Source organism: Cibotium barometz, chromosome 22 (genome assembly GCF_041138505.1).
Source record: "Cibotium barometz isolate CiBa-2024 chromosome 22, ASM4113850v1, whole genome shotgun sequence".
NCBI lineage: Eukaryota > Viridiplantae > Streptophyta > Polypodiopsida > Cyatheales > Cibotiaceae > Cibotium > Cibotium barometz.
Window position 1 is genome coordinate 43,927,821 of NC_141067.1, and position 23,210 is coordinate 43,951,030.

Genomic DNA, 23,210 nt, shown 5'->3' on the forward strand with positions numbered 1-23,210 from the left:
CTCAGGGCAACAGCGGATGGCTAGTCTTTTGTCTCAATATAGCAACATCATGTTGTGAGACAACCTCCCACCCAGTAGACCTTAGGACCATCGCATAGAGTTGGTTCCTGGTTCAAAACCTCCAAGCAAGTTCCCCTACCACCTTTCTAAGGCATTGGAGAGCGAGCTAGAGCAGCAATGAGCCCAGCTACTCTGGTCCAGATTTATCCGACCATCTTCCTCAACTTTTTCCGCTCCCATTCTGTTTGTCCAAAAGAAGGATAAGTCCGCACGCTTATGTGTGGATTACAAGGCGCTCAATAAGCTAACAGTGAAAAGAATAGATTCCCCATGCCAGTACATTCTAGAACGACTCAATGGTGTAAAATTTTTCTCTTAAGAGTGGCTACCATCAAGTTCGGATCTTTGAGGCCAACATTTCAAAAACTACCTTTAGAACCGAACGTGGCCACTACGAATTTGTGGTGATGCCCTTTGGCCTCACCAACGCACCAGCAACATTCAACAAAATGATGTCTCAGGTTTTTCAGGATCTCATTGGCAAATGCGTCTTATCTTCTTAGATGACATTCTTATCTTCTCAGGGACTGCAGCACAACATGAGCAAGATGTGGCACAAGTTTTGCAACTCTTGCAGGACAATGAGTTGTTTATCAATGCCAAGAGAAGTGAGTTTGGAGTTCAAGAAATCCATTACGTGGGATACATGATCAGTTCATCAGGTATTAGCCTCGACCCTGAAAAGGTACAAGCCATACTTAGTTGGGATGTTCCGACTATAGCCTAGGAAATCCGCTCATTTGTGGGTCTTTGTCAAGCCTATAACACACACACATGGACAAGTTTTCTGACCTTGCAGCACCTCTCACTAACTAGCTCAAGGGTGTGAAGACTCGTCGTCAAAAAGTGTTCGTTATGGGCAAGGCTCTAGAGGCATTCCAGGCAATGAAGAAAGCTACCTTTGAGTCACGAGCTTTGAAGTTAGCATCATGGGATGATCCTTTTGAAGTGATTACCGATGCCAGTAACCTTGCCATTAGAGCTGTTTTACAGTAAGATGGTAGGCCAATGGCTTATTATAGCCGCAAATTGAATAACGTCGAAAAGAATTATTTGGTGTATGACAAAGAGCTCTTGGGGGTGATGACCGCTCTTAAGCATTGGAAGCACTTCCTTTATGGGAGAGACTTCACAATTAAGACAGATCACCAAGCACTTAAATGGTTGCAAACCATGCCCAGTGCCCAATGGAGTATTGTTCCAACAATTTGAGGGAATGATTGAATACATTCCGGGCGACATTGCAGGAGTCCATTATGCTAGAAATTCAAGGCAAAGACTTGGACAGTATGAAGGCACAATATCCGGATTCGGAAGAGTTCGGGACTCAATATCAGTTGGCCCTCCGATCAAAACTAGAACACTACGGTATACGGGATGGTTGGCCCTCCAGTCAGAACTAAGACACTACAGTATAAGGTTTATAAGTGTATGTGTACACACTTAGCAGTTAATAATTTATAAGTGAATACACAACTGGTTGGACTTATTTTAATATACCGAGGCCAAAACTCAATTATGGGCACCCAGACAGGCCCCTTATAGAAAAACATGCTGCTATTCTGGGTTTGGAGGGCAACTAGCTAAAAGAAGCAAACCCTGGCTTGACTAGCACTCAATGTGTGCTTTTCATGGCTCTTTTGCTTAGAATTAAGGGTTGGTGACTGATTTTCAAGCTACAAAGTTGGGTGACAACTTTTCTACTGTTTCCAGAGCTTGGTTCTTGATGCCAGCTATGTTTCCAAAGCTGGTTGACTACTCTGTGGTGTATTCAGAGCACTTCTATCTCGCGAGAGGTGTTAGTTTGGGGCTGATTTCTGATTTTGGAGCAATTCTATCATGAGAACTGTTGATGATTTTCTGCATAACACATACTCAAGGCCGGTCGACTTGTTCTTCTCTCTTTCTGGAGCTGGTTGACTACTGTTTTGAGCTCTTCAGGGCTGGTCGACTTGCTTTTACAGCATCCCGAGGTTGGTAGGGTTGCTACAAAGATCCTCAGACACATGTATGGAAAGATGGCAATGCTTGGAAGTCTGTTGAGGGCTGTATTTTAACATGCACTTGGACAACAAACCTTAATTGCATACAGTGCATGTACACAAAGGGAAAGATTTTACAGACACCTGAAAGACAATTGAAGGCTGTATTTTCTGTTTTTAGGACTGTTTTCAGCATGTAAACAGTGTGGACAGATAGTAGGGTTCATGAGAAGACCAAGGGTGTCCATGGAGTGAGCCTAGAGGTGCCGACAGAGCTTGGATATAAAGCTGAAAGTTACTTTTTGTGGAAAGCAGTGTACGTGGACAATTATTTATCTTATGTAACTTGGAAAATTCCAGAGCACCCGGATCCTTTGTTGTTTATCTTCTCCTGAGGAATAGAGAATTCTGTCGAAGGGGGGCCGCTGTTCCGGTCCCAGTGTGGTGTCCTGTGCACATGATTTATTTTCAATATTCTGTGGTTTATGTTTAAGTGTTTAAGTTGATTGATGGTCATGCAAAAGTGTGTCAAAGACCCATCCACCGCCGGGCCTGATTTGGTTACAGTTAGCATCACGTACATAACAATCCTCACATCACAACTCTTCCTTCATTTTTGAATCAGCCCCAGTTTCCCTCACACCGTTTGCTCCATCACCCAACACCATGTGGAGTCACAACTGCAAAACGGATGGTTTGATGATGAATGCAAGAACACACGACTTCACCTCCTATGGAAGTAGACATGTGGACATATCCCTTCATGCGAGATGTAGATATCCTTTTGCTACTTTACCCTCCAGAAAAAGGCGGACATGAGGCAATAGGCCCTTGAAGGAGGCTTCCCACCTCGTGGGGCAAGGGGTGTGATTGTCATGTGCATTACACACTTGGATGTTGTGGACATGCTACACCAACTCAAGTGCAATGCCCCAAGGCCAGGACAATGCACCGACTGTCCTAGCCTGATGACAACCGGCGACTCGTCCCTCCACAAGTGCTCACAACACGCTCACTGCTCATCCAATTTGTACTAATTGTGCACTCATCAAATGGCCACAAGGCACCCGAGTGCAGCAGGGGCACATGACAATACTTAAGGCTGTCAATCAGTAATGACACAAAGCTTTCTTACACAACCAAAAAAGAACAAACAAAGCTTTTATATGGCCTATAAGGCTTGTAAATGACCCACAAGTACAGCTTGTAAACAGTATGAAGGGGGCCAGCATATGACATTAGCATGGACCTGAGAACATGATCAACTTATGGCCTAGAAAGTAAAACCATAAGGTTTCATTTCAGATGGGAAAAGCTTCATGGGAAACTAGCAAGTTATGACATACAGGAAGTACACCAGTAACCATGTGCACGGGCATAGCGTCTCAGCCATACACACAGAGCATGCCCAAGTATGCGAAAATACATTTAAAAATAGTATATACTTCAGAGCAGCCACCAAACCTGAGCCCTTGTTGAAGAGCCGAGCTATCATGGCCATAGAGCTACATTGAATGGCCTCTCACTGGGTGTTACTGTGTTATGACCAGCCAAAGCCATACCCAAATAACCTTTTCAAGGAAACATCATTGGCAAGGACATTCAAGATTCAGCAGAAGGAAGAGACACGAATGAGTAAAAATGCCAGAGAGATATTTGAGGGTACTCACGAGTAGGCAGATTAGAAGCCCTAGAAATACCAGTAGGAGGGCACAGCAACATAAGGAGATAAGTTGATTCACAAAGCTCTAGAACGAAACTCTAAGAGAGGTGTTTAGCATGCCACCCAGCCAGTCAGTACACATGACGTCAAGTTTTCTCTGCAGTGGGAAAGACTATGATTAGGGGAACAATAGGGCAGAACACTAGTAAAAGGGCTGCACAGCATCAATGGAGCCAAGCATGTGGAGCATTGAGGCTATTACACACAGTAGGAGCACGAAAATCCACCTTCATGTGCATGGGAATTATATCACCTAATATTTAGGTGGCCAAACAACAGCAACAGAACCAGTTCCTGCAAACAGGTGGCCCAACAAAATCCAATGGGTTCTTGAAACGCTCCAGACACACCACCTGACCAAACAAGGAAGGGAAGTACAGAAATTCAGCAATAAGAGAACACATGAAAAAAATGTTTAAAAACCTTATAGTGAACAGCACCAATCTCATGGGCATGCCAGTAGCATTAGCTGTATTAGCTAACGTGAGGAGCTCCACTTAAGGCCAGGGTCAATATGGACCCTCCATTCAGCAACAGTAGTTGGGAGCAATGCTTGTGTTTCATATGGGAGTATTCAGCACCAATCTCATGGGCATGCCAGTAGCATTAGCTGTATTAGCTGACGTGAGGAGCTCCACTTAAGGCCAGGGTCAATAAGAACACTACATTCAGCAACAGTAGTCAGGAGCAATGCTTGTTTCATATGGGAGTACTCAGCAGTGCCAAGCAATTTCATAGACACCACAGCAATGACAGTACTCATAAACAGTGCTAGAGAAGCACAGAGGCTAGACCCCATGGACCGCAGGTATCTACTGCTAAACCACGCAACATCAACCACCTAAGCAAGAAATGGCTAGCCAGTTTGCACAGCAGCCGGTGGAGTCCACACTCCCAAATGCAGGAAACGGTGATAAGAAGAAGAAAATGCATCACGTCACAGAATGGGATAAGGTGATAGAAAAACCCATGAAAATCAAGTGACCACCCCACGGGCTCTAAATGACAATGCCAAATGGTTAGGAAAATGAATCCATTGGAAACAACTTAAATATGTGCCACAATAATGTCAGTGGCAGAGTTTCAGCCTTGACACACAAGCTAGAGCTCAAGAAAAGAAATATCTTCATGTCAAGGATTAAGATCTGCATTCTACTCATTTCAACTTCATAATAAAACAAATACAAAAGACCAAAAGGTGTGGGCCCTTCAGAGTGCCTGGTGTACAAGATCTCTCCTCTCCTCCCTTCAGCATTGAAGTTAACAAACCTAAATATTTTAACCACATGCCTTAATCTGCTAGCCCATTCGACATTGGTATCCAAGCTGAACAAGGTTTCCACATGTGGCATTGGTATCAGAACAGAGCAAGGCTTCTGCATGTGGCAGTAAAAGAGTAGTGAAGTCGATGAAAAAAATTGCCTTTGATTGAAGTCAACTTCTTTATACTACTCTGTCCACCTTTCATGGATGATCATCTCCAGGGAGACTAGTGATTTTAAGGTTTCCTTTTCTTTTTTATGTTTCCTAGTAGATTTCGGTTACGCCTTGTGCATATGTCATAGTTCTATTACTCATCATGTTTAATTATTGGTCTCATGAGCCAATTTGACTCCTACCTCTTTCTCTCTTGACGCATGCATGGACAACACGTCCTAGAACCAAGAGAAGATACCGTGTTAAGACAAGCCAACCTGATATTCCCCATCAAAGAAGGCAGCATGCACGCATCGTAGAAGCTCTAGTGTATTTGCTAGGGTGCCATCATCTTCACTCTCATCCTTTTCAGCCTCCAACAGAGATGCACTTGCAATACCAAATTGTTTACAACTTGAACCAAAGAAATGATATCTCTCCATCAGGACCAAGTTTGTCTTATGCCTTGGCCAAACCTGCAGTAAGAAACAAAATATAGCAAGTGAGAACCAACCTTCTATGTCAAGCAAATACATAAAATTAAAAATGAATTCATCCACATTGCTGTAATAGGTTTGACAATGAGTGCATGCACACAAAGGATACATCCATATTCATACAGTAGGTTTCCGAATCCATGAATATGACTCAATAAACATGACATTGGACAACAGCACAAAGGATCACAACTGAAAGCCGTTATAACCTTGTAGAAAAAGTTGTGACCTTCAAGGCAGTAGAGAAGCCCTAAGCTTGTTAACCTAACTTAGACAATCATGTGCAACATGAGGATAATGGGTCTATATCCAATTGATTTTCCTTGAGGTGTACTAGTTTTACTAGTATTTGTCTGGTTATTCTGAAGTGTGCAAGTTAAGGTTCAACAAGATAGATATCCCTCTCCATGATCGGAGGGTCATGAAATGATGAATGAACCATGTGATGTTGGTTGGTTCAAAGAGCATACCAAGTGTCGTATGGCATAGTGACCCTTATCTTATTTCCACGATAACTTTGTCTCACATGTATGTTTAGCCCAGGTTTACAACAGATGTTGGATGGTCTTTCACTTCACGGATTAGTACATTTGTTGTATCGCTTCTCATAAGGCATTCTCTACTTAGCCACGTCTCACTTTTCTGGAAAAAAGATGCTGTAGCTTTGGTATATGAGAAGACGTTCTTTGCTAAAACCTAGCTATCCATGGATTTTGGATCTAGTGGATGGGGCATGTACATTGGGGTGAGCGGATACAAAGGGTGGAAAAGGGGTGAATTTCCTTAGTAAGATTGGGAACTTCCTTGTGTAGGGATTTATTGTCTTACTTGGAGTAGTGTGATTTTGCTCTGAGTAATATTTAGGATTTTCTAGGATTCTTCTCATGTTATTTGGACAGTTGTCCATGGGTCCTTTGATTGGAATGACGAGCTAGTAGTGCTCTTCAGAGGTTCCTATGTAGGACTTGTCTGTGGTAGTAGTACTCAGAGACTGGTTAGCCATTTATGGCTAGGCTCAATGCCAGCGAGTAGCTACGAGCACAGTGTTCGTTGGGGTACTGACATAGTTTGTCATTTTTTGAGTGTTAAGCATTTATGGTAGTCCCAGGACTGGAGGAGGCCTTAGGCAATGTTGTATTGGCAGATTGATGTGGGGATTGATGTGGGGATCTAACCTGAATGTGATAGCAACTCTAAGATCCACCCAGGACCTCCCTAAATACAAACAACCAAATTAGTACCAAATAGAAGCGGTGCAGGCTAGCTCACCACCCCAACCGTAGATTCCATCCGAAATCACCCCCGAGCCAGAGACTAAGACTCCAATCCCACGAACCATGCCAGTCAACATTGGTATACCACCAACACCTCCCTATTGAGGCCTTCAACATGACATCGACACAAGCAAGAGGGAACGTCACATGCACCATCTAACCCAAAGTGCTACGTGCACATTCTCCTTCATCTAGGACAAAAAATCCCTTTTCTAATGGACCTTGAGCATGTTGCGAACCCTAGTCCAAGGGACGAATCGCTAGGCGCCATCTAGATCATTAGCATTTGGTCCGGTTGTGCTCATGGCACAAGTCTTCTGTAATCCTTTTTTGCAAGATATAATGTCTTCTGTAACAATTATTAGACTATGATCGGATGTCAAACCTTTTCTAGCTGCCCATCTTTGAAGTTGGTGGATGTGTGCCAACTGGGCACACCTTTTCACAAAGGCTTGGGCCAACCCTAGATCAACTATGAGTCCCTATTTATAGTGGCTTTGGGACTTAGTGTTATCATCTTGTCATTGCCTAAATGTGGAGCATCTACTCTCATTCATTGTTGCAAGCAATAGGTTGATTGTCGTAACACGTAACAAAGCCTTCTTTATACCCGTGAGTTTGTGCAATTCCGCTTTGAGAGAGAACAGACAAGAGAGAAAGAAGATAGTAGTCGCACAATATTGGGTCCCAATTTACCCACTGAAGAGGCCTCCCTACAAGCAGGAGTATTTGTTTATATTTCTTTGGAGAACTTTTACAATGAATATGAATGACCACTTGTTAATCCCATTTTGGATTAACAAATAAGCTCCTCCATTTGAGGACATTAATAAGTATTATGCAAAGGCACCATAAAAGTTGTACATTATGAGATACTGGCCACCCAAGGCCTTATTTAGTAAGTTCTGGACGCCTAAGTGTGAATAAAGGCCAATTGTATATAAGGTAATTTCTCATAATGGAAAGACACAATCCCCCTTTGTGCTATGAGTGTTCTTGCTTTGTCTTGTGTGTGAGAGAGAGAGAGAGAGAGTGAGAGAGTACTCTAGTGCATGTTCCTTTTCTATGCTTGTATGTGTGGAAGAGTGAGAGGTGGTTGTCTTGCATATGTGGTGTGAGTGACTTCGCAGTGACAACATAGAGGTGGTGTTCAGAGGAGTGGAGCTTTCAAAGTGAGCTTGGGAAGCCTCAAGTGGCACGAGCTCGAAGCATTGGTAAGTACCCAACGAGGGGTGTTGTGTCTATGCTTCTCCCATTGGTGTTTGTGTATAGTTCTTCCTTGGGAGGTACGGTAACCCATAACATTTTTGGCACCGCTGCCGAGGAAACACCATTATTTCTTCCATCCTCCTTGAGCTTCAGCTCTCACTATGTAAGATTCTTGATTGCCTTTGCATTTGGGAAGTGCATTGTGAAGAAAATGTATAGATAATGTTTGAGTGGAAGAGAAGAATTGTGAGAAATCATGTGTTTTGGAGTGTGTGTGAGTACTCAGTTTAGCTTAGAGAAAAGCGGCACTATTTTTTCTTTTAATTTTGATGTTTTCATCACAAAACTTGCTACCATGAGTGAGCCAATGTGATACTTTGTTTTCTGTTTTTTTCTAAAAAAATCATAAAAATTACAAAAACAAGAAGCCAATGGTTGTACTTATAACTTGCATTACATTCTTATCCCTTAGCACAACCATTCTGGAACATTAGGATAGGTAAATTACACTCCAAACTTCATTCTGTCGACGCAGAGACTTAACACGTCAAAGTGCAGAAAATGGTTCACGGCGTGAACCATTTCCAGTTGTTTCACGACGTGAACCACCTTCTTCAATCAGCGCCGCAAATTTCGGGATTACCTTGCCAAAAATAGGGTACCTTATCTTGACATCTCTGACACAACGAATCTAAAGAAATCTTATTCGTGAATTAGCAGTGAGATAATTCACGACATGAAACATTCCTTGTTTCACGACGTGAACCATTTCAGGTTTCACGACGTGAACCATCCAGAACTTCACAACGTGAATCATTTCCTATTTCACAGCGTGAACCCTTGCTTACTACTTCACGACATGAACTGTCCTTTGCGGTTTCACGGCGTGAACTATCAGTTTTACGGATCTAATTCACGAACTAAGAACAGTCAAACTAAGACGTCCATCTAGTTAGCTCAGCTCGTGTCTCGGTGGGGACAGCCAAGTCTGTGGGCTTGCCCACGGCTATCGTGGTTGGAAGCATAGTTGTTTCTCGTACCGGTACGAATGGGTTCGTACGGTACGATATCGTACGGTACGAGGTTTTTTTTTTTTTTTTCTAAAAAAATTTTTCCTTGAAAAAAAAAAATCCAAATGCTAAAAAAATATAGAAACCCTGCTTTACGAAGATCCCAAATGCTCGCAATACTTCGCAACTTTCGTGTCCACTCAGTATTCCATATGGGGTTGTTGAGAGACCTAAAAAATCTGGCGAGGTAGACTGGTAGTGTACACTTGATTGGTAGGATGAGAGAATCTTGCTACATCACTTGGGGATCCCTGGTATAGGTAGGCTAGACAATTAGATTCTCAAGTTATGCACGAGGGAGAAGATTTGGACATGGCCATTTTGATCTAGAGAGGAGTCCCTAAACTTATCACCCTAGATGCACTCCTCGTATTTGTGCAAGGATGGTCCCTTAGTCATAAACGCTACACTGGGAGACCTTTGGTATTGCATTACCCATCCAAGTTCTTTTTTGGAGACAATCGGGAGATCCAACCGGGAGAGACACATATCCATGTTCTGGTTCCTGAAGCACTGTAGACTCCTCCCCTCCCAACCTTCCCTCACATTCAAGCTTGAAGCTCCATAGGTTGCGGTATCCGAAAATTTCATATCGTACCAAAAATTCCCGTACAGTATCGTATCGTACGGTATCGTATTTTCGTACCGTGACAACCATGGTTGGGAGGTGAGTCAGGCCTGCACCCCCTTCTTGTTTGTTTGGTTTGTTTGCAGGTTTCGAGTCTTGTACCAGGAGCGTTCTACGAGGAGATCCTATGGGGATTTGACAGTGGTATCAGAGCGTGCCTCGTGAACGAGCAAGTCGGTAGGTAGAGAAGATGAGGTCGAAGAAAGGTATGTGTTCAAGAAGCTTGCTGTTTTGTTATGCATGCTGCTGTTTTTTCAAATAGTATGTTGCTTTTTCCATCAAAGAAACGCGTGATGACAGAGAAAGTGGTCTAGTAGGGTTGTTTGCTTAGCAAGAAGTAGGGCTGTATGTTCTTCAACTGTATGAACAGTTTGAAGAGAGAGAAATAAGAAAAATAGAGAGACATTCGTCGTTGTATGCGCAGTCGGGTATGCTACTGGTCGTGTACTGCAGGCGCAGGCGTATAAGCTGGCGTAGGCAGGCGCCCAGGCCTACACAGGGGCCACTCCTACGCAGGCAGGCTGGCGCAAGTGGCCGTGCACACCCAGCAGCAGAACATGCGATGGCAGCCAAGCAGATGACGGCAGCATGTAGGCCGACGGCGCTAAATCCAGGAGGGGAGAAAAAAAAACAAAATAAAAGCAATCGAACGCCGATTTGGGGCTGCTTTCGTTTTTTTTTAGATTAAACTTTTTTTTTTTTTAGTTTAAAGACTCCCCCTAAAGTTTAAAGGTGTTTTTTTAAAAGAAAACAGAATATATATATATATATATATTTTACACAAAAGAAAAAGCTCAACTTGCTTTTGGGGAAGATTATATAAACCCCTTAAGTGGGCTTCTTGTCACACATCTCTCAAGTTTTCAAGCTCTCAAGCTCTCAAGTTCTCCCGCACTTTTCATGTGCGAGATCGAATTTTCTCTCCACTTGCCCTCTTCACGATGTCAACCCAAGAATTCGAGTTGAAGCCCCTTGTCGATCGCGAAGGCTTGCCGGCTAACGGAAGATACCGATGCCGATCTTTTTGACGATTAAGTGTCCAAATCTGATTTCCAAGATTTCAAAGTAGCTCTCGAAGCACAAATACGTCAAGCACAAATCGCCGCGCAGATGCAAGCTTTGCTGAACTCCATCTCTCTTTTGACCACTACCCTATCTACTCTTTCAGGTATGGATACCTTGGCCTCTGCTTTAGGCCCCAACATTACTCCGGAACAGTTCGGGGGCGAGCAAAAGCAGCGTACCAAGGAGATCATGGACACTTGGCTACATAAGTGGCAAGTTCATTTTCAGTTTCATCCATATGATGATGGAAAAGCGATCCAGTTAGCAGCAGGTTTCCTCTCAGGCAAAGCTTTGCTTTGGTGGAAGGAACTCAACCCTAAGCCAACGACTTGGGCACAATTCGAAGACGTCTTCAAGAAGGAATTCCTCAAGAAAGAGGATGATTATGATGTTGTTGCCCGGTTTACAGCTTTGACCATGACCTCGCAACACCTCACTTATGAGGTCTACCTCCAGAAGTTAAGGTTTGCAGATGAAAGCTACAAAGATGGATCCCACTACTCTTTTGGGGTTCTTCGTAGCTGGTTTACTGGACTCATACCGTTTACAGGTTAAAAATAACAAATGCAAAACTTTGGACGAGGCCATTCATTCAGCTCGTATCTATGATGATACAATGGTCTCTTCCAAGTCTAAACCCGTTACCAAGCAGGGGAACAAGCATATAAAAGAAAGTTCTCCGCACCAATGACTAACACGATTGAAGGAAAGTCTCCGGACCAACCTTCGAAGAATTCAAGTTCGACACCAGCGAAGAAGAAACGACTCCTTAAAGCTTTGAAGCTCAAGGAGGAGGGACGTTGTTTCTTCTGCGAAGAAAAAGGACACATGCGTAACGAGTGCCCGAAGCAAAAGGATGCAAAGACCAACACAGGACCCAAGCCAAAGACAGCTAACCAGTTGTCTTTGACAGGTACGTCAGTTACTGTACTTTCTCGCCCTAGTTCATGTTCTGATTGTTTGTTCAACTCTAAAGTTTTTGGCTTGCATGATCTTCTCCGAGTTTATGGAGAAGTGAATGGCCATAGAATCCACATTCTTCTAGACCCTGGCAGCTCACACAATTTTGTTAACTATAAACTTCTGCAGAAATTGAGTCTTGATACGACACCCAGCGATCATACCTATGAGGTACGCCTACCTGCGGATTTTATTACCAGATTGCCAAGAACACATCAAGGCCACGATTCAATTTGGGTTGTGGTAGATCGCTTGACAAAAATGGCTAGATTTTGACCGACCCGAAAGACTATTACAGCTACGCAATTAGCACGGCAGTTTATCGAGCAATTGTTTAGACTGTACGGGTTACCGCAGAACATAGTCAGTGATAGGTTTACGAGTCATTTTTGGAAACTTGTTTTTGAGAAGTTGGAAACAACTTTGAATTTGAGTTCCTCAGATCATCCTCAATCTGATGGCCATACTGAAAGAGTGAATCAAATTTTGGAGGATATGCTTCGAGCATATGTATCCAAACGACAGAGTTCATGGGAGGATTATCTTCCTATGTTAGAATTTGCATATAACAAGACTAAGCATACGAGTACAGGTTTTAGTCCTTTCATGCTTATGTATGGTTTTCAACCGAGATCACCTGTTACAGTAGGATTCTCAGGACTTCAGCATGATGTAACGCGTAATTTTTTGCAAGATATGTAAGAAATGTTACAAGTTGCGAAGGAATCTATTAGAAGTGCTCAAGATTCCCGATGTCTCGAATTGACTATATTCTCGAGAGGCTGAATGAAGCAAAGGTGTTCTCAAAACTGGATTTAAAGAGTGGGTACCACCAGGTGCGGATTGTGGAGGGGGGCATCCCCAAGACAACCTTCCGTACAGAACGGGCCCACTATGAATTTGTGGTCATGCCATTTGGCTTGACGAAACGCCCCAGCTACATTTAACCGCATGATGATGCGTGTTTTTCGGGATTTGATTGGAAAATGTGTGTTCATATTTCTGGACGACATACTCATATTTTCAGCTACGGTTGAGCAGCATGACATTGATGTGGAGAAAGTCCTTAAGTTGCTGGAAAGCAACGAGCTCTACGTCAATGAAAAGAAGTCCAAATTTTATCTGTTCCAGATGCATTACTTGGGATATATAATTAGTGCTGAAGGCATTCGACTTGATCCGGCTAAAGTGGCCGAGATTGTCAACTGGAAAGTACCTCAGACAACCTATGACATCAGATCATTTGTGGGTATATGCCAGGCATATTCCACCCACATCGACAAGTTTTCTGACCTCTCGGCAGATCTCACCGATCTGCTAAAGGGAGTGAAAACAAGAAGGCAAAAGATCCGAATGACTCCACGAGCGTTGGAGGCATTCCAGAACCTCAAGGTGGCTTTATCAGAAGCACCTTGTTTAGCACTTGCCTTGTGGGACGACCCATTTCAAGTGATCACCGATGCGAGTAACATCGCCATTGGAGGTGTATTGCAACAGAATGGTCATCCAGTAGCTTACATGTCTCGTAAGTTACTGACCGCCTAGAAGAACTATTCAGTCTATGATCGTGAACTCCTAGCAGTGATACAGGCCTTGAAACATTGGAAACATTTCCTGTATAGCCGTGACTTCGAGGTTCGCACTCACCATCAGGCATTACGCTGAATTCAAACAATGCCAAGTGCACAGTGGAGTGATCGACAACACCGCTCGAGTCAAATATTCCAGCAATTCGGTGGAATGATTGAGTACCTTCCAGGAAAGGCCAATCCAATGGCCGACGCTTTGAGCAGGAAGGGACAAGTGTCTACGATTCAGACCACGACTTGACCTTGTTGGTACAGGACTAGAGGACATGAAGCACACGTACGCGGATTCCAAGGAATTCGGTACTCAGTGGGAACAAGCATTGGATGCCACAGGACCATGCCATTTTCTGATACGCGATGGTTGGCTTTTCTACAAAGGCCGACTATGTGTCATGAAGTCATTCAGGGAAGCTCTTCTCCATGATGCCCATGACGCCATTACAGGTGGTCATAGGGGCATGAATTCGACTCTGGAGAAATTAGAACGGCAATACTATTGGCCAAAGATGAGGCGTGATGTGTTTACATATGTACAACGCTCTGACATTTGTCAAAAGGTGAAAGCTCCTCGTGGAAAGAAGATAGGGTTGTTACAGCCCTTGCCAATTCCTGAGGGTCCCTTCCAAGACATTTCCATGGACTTTATCACGAATCTGCCTCCCAACCCGAGAAAGCGTAATACGCAGTGCTTAACTATTGTTGATAGGTTTAGCAAATTTGTTATGCTTATTCCTTGCAGGGCCAATGTGACCGCCGAGGATGTTGCCCAGTTGTTCATTCGGCATTGGTACCCGATTGGCGGGATTCCTAGGACCATAGTATCAGACCGAGATGCCCAGTTTACCAGTCATTTTTGGAGGGCACTGTTTGATAATTTTGGTACTAAGTTGAATTTTTCCAGTGCATTCCACCCACAGACAGACGGCCAGACAGAGATATACAACCAGTTGGCCTTTGATGTGCTGAAGTGTTATGTCCACGATCAGCAAGGTAAGTGGGAATCGTATTTGCCTTTAGTTCAAGATGTTTTGAAGCTACCTCCGAGTTGGACTATGCACGATGTATTTCATGTCAGTTGGTCAAAGCCATATGCAAGTCCACCCCCTTCAGAGGTCAAAGACGAAGCGGAACCAGACATTGTGGATGAAGTAGAAATTATGGTTCCAGAATAGAACAGCCAATTGGTGAAGGTAAAACTCAGCATTCATACATAGCCTAGAACAGTCCCAAACAGCCCCCATCTGAGCCTCAGATTTGCAGCCTTCCCTCATTCCATTGGGAAGAGTGCATAGGCTCGAGATTGGACATCATTGATGCTTTTACAGTCGTGTACAATTCAGCCGGACTCTTGGTCTTCAGAGATCTTGCGTTTGACTTATCGTCGGTCCACCATCAGTCTCTTCAAAGTAATAAAGCAAATACTATTCCGGTAATGAGATAGGGGGCCCTTCAATGCAGCCCAACTCTTGGTCTTCAGAGATTTTGCCTTTGGCTTATCGTCAGTCCACCGTCAGTCTCTTTAAAGTAATAAAGCAAATACTATTCCGGTAATGGGATAGGGGGCCCTTCAATGGGTAATTCGGGACCCCATACGGTGTGCAGTTTCCATCTCTCTCTCTCTCAATCTCTTAAAGTTTGAAGTCTTAAAGTGGATTACTAAACTCGTGAAACTCAAGACGGTGTGAGCATTTGTGTGACAGGATCCTCCATTACGAATACATCCCCTGCATGTTACAATACCGGCTGAATGGAGAGCTGAACCTGTTGTACATGATATTATTCTCCTTGGGTAATAAAATACTCCAAGGGGGGGATCGGCCCATTCCAGCCTCTATGCAATGTCACACGTGCAAGCTCCATTTTTCAGCATTTGTGGATGTTTTGTCCAACTTTTATGTTTTATGCAAAGTGATGATGGATATGTGTTAAGGCTTTGGCCATGTTTAAATGTTTTAATATGCATTGATGGTATCAACAAGTGTGTCAAGGGCCCTACTCCCCCGGGCACCCACGAGTTACACATAGGGTGGTATAAATACCACCCTTGCCCCCCACTTGTATTTTGTACCAGATCTTGTTGTATATAGCAGAGTTTATACAGCTTTTCTCTCTCTATACTTCTGTGTTTTCTTTCTCACAGCAGTTGTCTCATTTTCCACTGTGCATTCCGACATCGTCTACCCGCACTCCCGGAGGACCAATTTTTCTCACCAAAAGTTGATTCTCCAAACTCTGATATGGGCCACACAGGGAATGGGACTTCTTACTCAGAGGAGAGCCCAGTTCAAGATCTTACTTTGGGAGATGATCAACCCATCTACATCAACTCAAGACACACCCCTAAGTCCAAAGGACATAACCGTTGACTCAAGAGCCACACCCCTTCCCAGGGATGTGTCTCTTCACTTGTATCCTTTCGGCCTCTATTTAAGAAAGGCCCCTGTCTCAATGCAAACAACTCAATCTTTCTTGCAACATTTGTCTTATGTTTATTAATTAAGTCTTAATCATGTTAATAAAGCTATAAAAGCTTTACAGTGGTATCAGAGTAAACTTTTTTCCGCCCTGTGTTATGCCCAAACCCTAACCCTAACCCTAAAATCAGTCCTAACCCTAACCCTAAAATCAGCCCGCCCAAACCCTAAAATTGGGTGTAGCAAGTGTTGAATGGAAGAGCAAGAGAGAATGCCCCATCAAATTCAGCCCCCAACTCCCAATTTTTGCTGATTAAGTTCGGGCCAGCCATATGCAAGACACTCTTGCATAGAGGAGACAAAAAAAAAAAAAGCCTTCAACCAGGAGGGTTACCCTTCAGCCGGCACCCTTTCATGAACAAGCACCCCTCCTTTGAATGGGCGCATCTCTTCTTCATGGCGTTTCCTCCAGGTCGGCTGCCCGTTGATCAAACGCACGTCGACTTGCTGATTTTATTAAAACCCAACACACGACTATTGGGCCTTAATGCCACGTGTACAAACACTATTTTTTTAAAAAAAACTTAAACTTACCTTACGGGCTCCTACGAATCCGCGCCACCCTTGCGGCCGTTTTCAGCTATGCGCTCGCCGTCGCCTATCTTGGTCTCCTGCGCGCCAGCTTGCTGCCGCCTCCCTTCCTCGAAAGCAGCCTTCTTCATTACTAGGCTCCTCCGGTCTATGTTGGTGGTTGGACCAGCCACATGTAGTTGGTGTTTTCCGTGGCTTGACGGCTACTACCTTGGTGCTTCTTCTCCAGCAATACTATTTATTATGGCAACCTCCTTCAGGTGTGATTTTTCCATTTTCTTGAGTATACACATTTCACATAATGTGGAGTATTAACATATCAGCAACCCGCCATTTCATTCTTTTGCGGGCTCTCCACTCCTCCGGGGCCAATACCCCTTTTAAGGGATCAAAAGCACCTCTCCGATCACGTGGACACACACTACCCTCTTCTTCGACGGCTTATGGCAGAGGAAACCTATGACTTCAGTTATTTACAGGATACACCCTCTCAGTCCATAGTGCCCTCTCCTACCCGTGTTTCTCCACCAGTCTCAGCCCCTGTTCCAGTGAGTGTGCCCCCCTTTTTCCAGCCCACTCATTACCGCATTCAGATAGCCACACCGACTTCTCACCTCCAAGAATTCGACGTGTGGGTGATCCGTGTTCGTACTTCTGCACAGGATCTGGATCATTTTTGTTTTATACTCAGGCGTCATCCTTATCTGGGCGCTATCCTCCCCGAGTGTAGCATCATTTTTCATGAATATTGCACTTATTCTGAGGACATTCATCCATCTTCATTCACGGTGCGCCCCTCTACACCGGAGTATACACCCTTGACACTAGTAGCTGCCCCTACCCCTGTACCTTCTTCTCCAGTAGCAGACTCTCATGCGAGCCCAGTCCTAGAGGATCGCCCCTACTATACTGGATGGTCTATAGCCGCTTCACCAGTACGTAGCCTCTCCTCCAGCAGCAACTCCAGGAGTCTATGGCATCCTTGGCCTCTCAGATCAAACAGCTCCACACGGATCGCCACTCCTACACAAGTTCCGTACCAGCAGCAGATGTTTCAGCAATAGTACCAGCAGACGAAGACGTCATTCCTTCCGAGGTAGAAGGCGACGACCTTAAAACTCTTTATCGTCTTTTACAAGCCAGTAAAACAAAGAAATTGGAAATTAAACCCCCTGACTCTTATGGTGGTCAGCACAATAAGCGCATCTTAGACCAATGGCTCTACAAACTGCAGTTATACTTTGAAACCATGACCCTTTCTGACTCCAAAAAGGTGATTTTTGCGGTATCCCTCCTCAAAGACACTGCTTTATTATGGTGGCAACAACGACAGCCTGCTGGAAAAACAGTTACAACGTGGGAAAAATTCAAGCGGGTCCTCCGTAAGCAGCTCATACCTGCCAATGCGGATTTCCAAGCCCGTACTCGCTTACGCCATTTGGACCAAACTGGTTCTTTGGCCTCTTATATCTCCCAGTTCACCAACTTGATACTGGAGATTGATTCTTTGTCCCCAGCGGACGAACTTCATGCCTTCGTTGAAGGGCTTAACCCCACACTGCGTGCCGATGTTCAGAAATATAACCCTGTCGATCTTGCCGATGCCATACGATATGCCGAGCGCGTTGCAGACATTAATTCTCGAAATATGGCCTCTTCCGGTCGAGCTAATGACTTTCAGAAAGCCAATGGATCTCGTATGAGCCGAGATAGCCGCAGAGAGTCATTTGGCTCTTCTACCTCCCGGCCTAATCCCCAATGGAATAATTCTCCACACCCTCGCCGATCAGAAGGATCGTCCTCTTTTCGGTTCCGACGTTCCCACTCCTTCCGACCACGCAGTTCGGATCGTGGACGGGACCAAAGACGTGACCAATCTCGCAATCCTCGTCCTTCTACTGTTCCTTCTGGACGGGATCAACAAAAGACAGGATTGTGCACAATTTGTAATGGACCTCAGTTCTTCAAGGTTCTATTTCCAGTCACCCTATTCAGGTGCTCATTGACAGTGGGTGTTCTCATAATTTTGTGGGAACCACCTTGACTCCGAGATTGAAGATTCGGACTTCTCCAAGTACTGTTGTTTATGAAGTAGAGCTTGCCGATGGTTCCACATCCTCGTGTAACACCATTGCCAAACACCTCTCCTTTCGAATTCAACACTATCGTGACAAATTGGATTTCCAAGTCATGAATTTAGCACATTATGATATGATCCTTGGTCAAGAATGGTTGTATCAATATGATCCCCTGATTAGTTTCCGGAACCATTCTATACAATTTGCTCAAAATGGTATGCTTGTGGCTCTCGAAGGAATCAGAGACTAACCTTCTACACCAACCCTTTCAGCTCTTCAAGTGAAACGGTGGGTCCGCAAGAGTGGTTGTTCCTCAGCACTTTTAATGGTCTATTCAGCCAACAACCCTCCCGAGGACATAGATACAAAGGTGATGTATCTCAGGCAACCTTTCTTTGCTCCATACTTGGATCTTTTTCCTCAGGAGCTTCCTGCGGTTCTCCCACCTCGTCGACCGGTTGACCATGCTATTGATATTCTTCCTGGCAGTGCTCCACCTACTCGTGCTCCATATCGAGTTTCTTTTACGGAATCTCAGGAGATACGGCGACAACTTACTGAACTTTTGGAGAAAGGACATATTCGACCAAGTAAAAGCCCTTTTGGAGCTCCAGTGCTTTTGGTGAAAAAGAAGGATAAGTCTATGCGTCTTTGCATTGACTATCGTGCCCTTAATAAGTTAACTATCAAGAATAAGTATCCTCTTCCACGCATTGATGAATTGTTTGATCAATTGCTCCATGCAAAGGTCTTCTCCAAAATTGATCTTAAGTCTGGATATCATCAAATTCGCATTCGCGAAGGTAATGAATATAAGACAGCTTTTCGCAAAAATATGGTCATTACGAGTACCTGGTCATGCCATTCGGGTTAACCAATGCCCCTGCAACATTTATGAGTCTGATGAATGATCTTTTTCGTCCTTTTTTGGACAAGTTCGTCATTATTTATCTTGACGACATCCTGGTGTTCAGTCGTAATATGGAAGACCACAAGGCACATCTTAAGATCGTTTTCCAGGTGCTTCGAGACAATGCTCTTTATATTAATCCAGGCAAAAGTGAATTCTTCAAGACATCCTTGGAATACCTTGGACATGTTGTTTCAGCATACGGTATTTCCGTGGATCCAAAGAAAATACAGGTTATTGTCAATTGGCCAACTCCCACAAACATCCATGATGTTCGTTCTTTTCTGGGACTTGCCAACTTCTATCACACAAAGGTTCATCGATGTTTCGAAATAGCTACTCCTCTCACCGAACTTTTAAAGTCCGCTCCTGCATTCCAATGGACTGAAGCCGCAACACAAGCTTTTGCAAATTTAAAGACAGCTTTGACAACAACTCCTGTCATGGCTATTCCAGACCCTACTCTCCCCTTTGATGTTTACACGGATGATTCCGATATTGCCACTGGTGCCGTCTTAATGCAACAAGGACGTGCTATTGCGTTTGACAGTCATAAGCACTCTGCAATTCAAGGAAGATACCCGGTATATGACAAGGAATTTTTAGCTATTGTTCATGCCTATCGTGCATGGAAACATTATCTCCTTGGTGCGGATTCAGTGGTAAAAACAGATCATCATTCTTTGAAATATATCTTCACGCAGCCAGTTATGAATGCTAGGCAAGCACGTGGGTCGAATTCTTAGCCAATTTTCATATGATAATTGAGTATGTTCCTGGTCTTACCAATGTGGTTGCGGATGCCCTCAGTCGTATGCCGTCAGCTTCGGTCTTGGCTATTTCTACAGTTGAAATGGATATACCTCAAAGTTTCAAGGACCGTTATTCAAAAGATCATGATTTTGGAAATGCATTTCGAATTCTCAATTCTCAGAATGCAACTCCTTCCGACTTAAAGATTTATGAAGCATATACAATAGTGGATGGTTTATTATATTATCAGGACCGTATTTGTGTACCTCATGATACTCATGTTCGAAGAGTATTGGTGAAAGAACATCACGAGGTCACTTATGCTGCACACCCAGGCATCAACAAGACTTATCGTCTTTTGACAGCTACATACTATTGGCCTCAAATGAAGCAAGATGTTATTAAGTTTGTTACAGCGTGTCTCTCATGCCAACGTATGAAAGCTAGCAGACAAGTTCCAGCTAGTCTTCTTCAACCACTTCCAGTTCCCAATGAACGCTGGGAAAGTATTAGTTTGGATTTTATCACTTCATTGCCACGTTCTTCTAAAGGCAATACACAGATTCTTGTGGTGGTTGATAGATTTTCTAAAATGGCACATTCATCCCGTGCAAGAAAGCAGCTCAGGCTTCAGATATTGCAGTATTGTTTATACAATATATCTTCAAACTTCATGGATTGCCAAAATCTATAGTTTCGGATCGAGATCCAAAGTTTATAGGACATTTTTGGACTTCGATATTGAAGTCTCTTGGTACAAATTTACTCTTTAGCTCTGCTTATCATCCTCAGACAGATGGACAAACGGAATGAGTTAATCATATTCTGGAAGAAATGCTGCAACATTATGTTCAGTCTCGATTAGCTTCATGGGAAGAATATTTACCTTTGGTGGAATTTGCTTATAATAATTCTTATCATTCAGCTATTGGAATGACACCTTTTCAAGCAGCTTATGGCCATACTCCCCTTATTCCTGCCAACTTTGTTCTTCGACATAAAGTGGCTTTAGCAGACCACCTCATTCAGGAAATGGAAGATATTCTATTACAGATTAAGGATAAGATGATCAGCGTCCAAGAGCAATATCAACGCACAGCTAATAAGCGTCGTCGTCACATTGAATTTCAAGAAGGAGACTTGGTATTATTATGTATTGCCCCTCATCGATACAAGACAGTGAAATCAGTTTTCCCAAAGCTTCGCCCAAGATATTATGGACCCTTTCGTATTATTAAGAAGAACTCATCTCTCAGTTATAAGTTGGAGTTACCACCTTCTTGGGGTAGAATTCATCCAACTTTCCACATTTCTTGGCTCAAGAAGTTTGTGGGCGGTGATTTTCCAGTTTTAGATCATTTGGATTATGTTCCAGAAATCGAAGATGAACACATACGCTTAATTCCAGAGATAATTCTTGATGTCAGACAGAAAGAAACACGACATAAACTCACTACAAAATTTTTGGTTAAATGGAGAGATCTTGATGATTCCGACTCTACTTGGCAAAGTGATGAAGACTTACAAGAATATCCAGAACTTCTTCGGGAATTCTTTCAAAGACAACTATCTCTTCTTAGCCGGAGTCTTATTTTAAGTAGGAGAGAATGTCACGATTGTGACTAACTCTCTTAATCTCTCCTTAATTACTCCTTAATCCCTCCTTAATTACTCCTTATTTTAAGTGGGAGAGAATGTCACGATTGTGACTAACTCTCTTAATCTCTCCTTAATTACTCCTTAATCCCTTATTAACTGAAAGGACACCTGTGATGAAGGGTCACACCCTTACACATGGGTCACTATCAAAGGACATGTCTATTCATTAAAAGACACACCCCTAAGTCCAAAGGACATAACCGTTGACTCAAGAGCCACACCCCTTCCCAGGGATGTGTCTCTTCACTTGTACCCTTTCGGCCTCTATTTAAGAAAGGCCCCTGTCTCAATGCAAACAACTCAATCTTTCTTGCAGCATTTGTCTTATGTTTATTAATTAAGTCTTAATCATGTTAATAAAGCTATAAAAGCTTTACACTTCTTATTAACTCCCTTCACTGTAGAGGAGCTAGCAGAGACATTGACTGCTCTTCCTAGGGGAAAATTCCTATGGGCGGACGGGCTCCCAATTTCTTTCTTACTTTGGGATCTCATGGAAGGCGGCCTTCGAGCAGCCTTCAATGAGAATATGATCACTGGAGCCATGCCAGAGAGACTTTCAAAGGGTTTGATACACTTGATTCCTAAGGAGGGTGGTGACAGATTGGATCTAGCAGTGGAGACCCATCGCCCTTCTAGGGACCGTCTATGAAATCGTGGCCAAGGCCATCAGCTGGAGACCTTCGCCTTTCCTCCCTGACTTGATCCATGACACTCAGGCACGTTTTGCTCAAGATCAGAGCATTCTGGACAACATCTTCACCTTCAAGGAGGCAACTACTTCGGCCAGGATGCGGCAACCAGACCTCGTAGTGCTACTCCTAGACATTGAGAAGGCTTATGATAGGGTGGATTGGAGCTTTTTGGAGATGAGCCGGATGGGGTTCCCCGTGGAGTGGATTCGTGGGGTTTCAGGACTTTACTCAACCTCTCTCACAACCAAGTTGGAAACGTTTCGAAGAATGGAAACGGGGAAACAAGTTTTTAGGGGTGGAAACGGCCGTTTCCAATGACAATATCACTCGAGAAACGAGAAACGGTCATAGAAATGGATGAGGTCCTGAAATGGAGAAACGCGTTTCTAGGGACTGAAACGGCCATTTCCTGTGACTATGTACCAGATGGATTTTCATAGAGATGCGGACCCGCGGTTTTAGCCTAGCTTTTGAGGACAAATTTTCAGCCAATTTACTTTGAGCTTGGGATCACCTCAAGCCGGCCCTTAGGCAAATAGTTTCGGTAGCCTCAGAGGAGCAGCTTCGGCACCCGTTGGTCTGGAACTCCCTGATCCGTTTACCCAGTGGCCACATGTTGGGGGCCCGACCTCATGTA

At 43.8% G+C, this 23,210-nt stretch overlaps 1 protein-coding gene across 4 annotated transcripts in view; it reads right to left on the reverse strand.

Annotated features, from left to right (window-relative positions):
• LOC147626639 (RNA polymerase II C-terminal domain phosphatase-like 4) overlaps window positions 1–23,210 on the reverse strand; it is a 49,422-nt gene that overhangs the window by 17,923 nt on the left and 8,289 nt on the right. For 3 of the 4 annotated variants that reach the window (XM_086816706.1, XM_086816704.1, XM_086816705.1), the window contains exon 6: window positions 5,460–5,657. In XM_086816706.1, the coding sequence (XP_086672832.1) occupies window positions 5,460–5,657 (198 nt within the window). Of the gene's footprint in view, window positions 1–5,055; window positions 5,142–5,459; window positions 5,658–23,210 lie in introns of all 4 variants that reach the window. The other variant, XM_086816707.1, reaches the window with a different exon arrangement.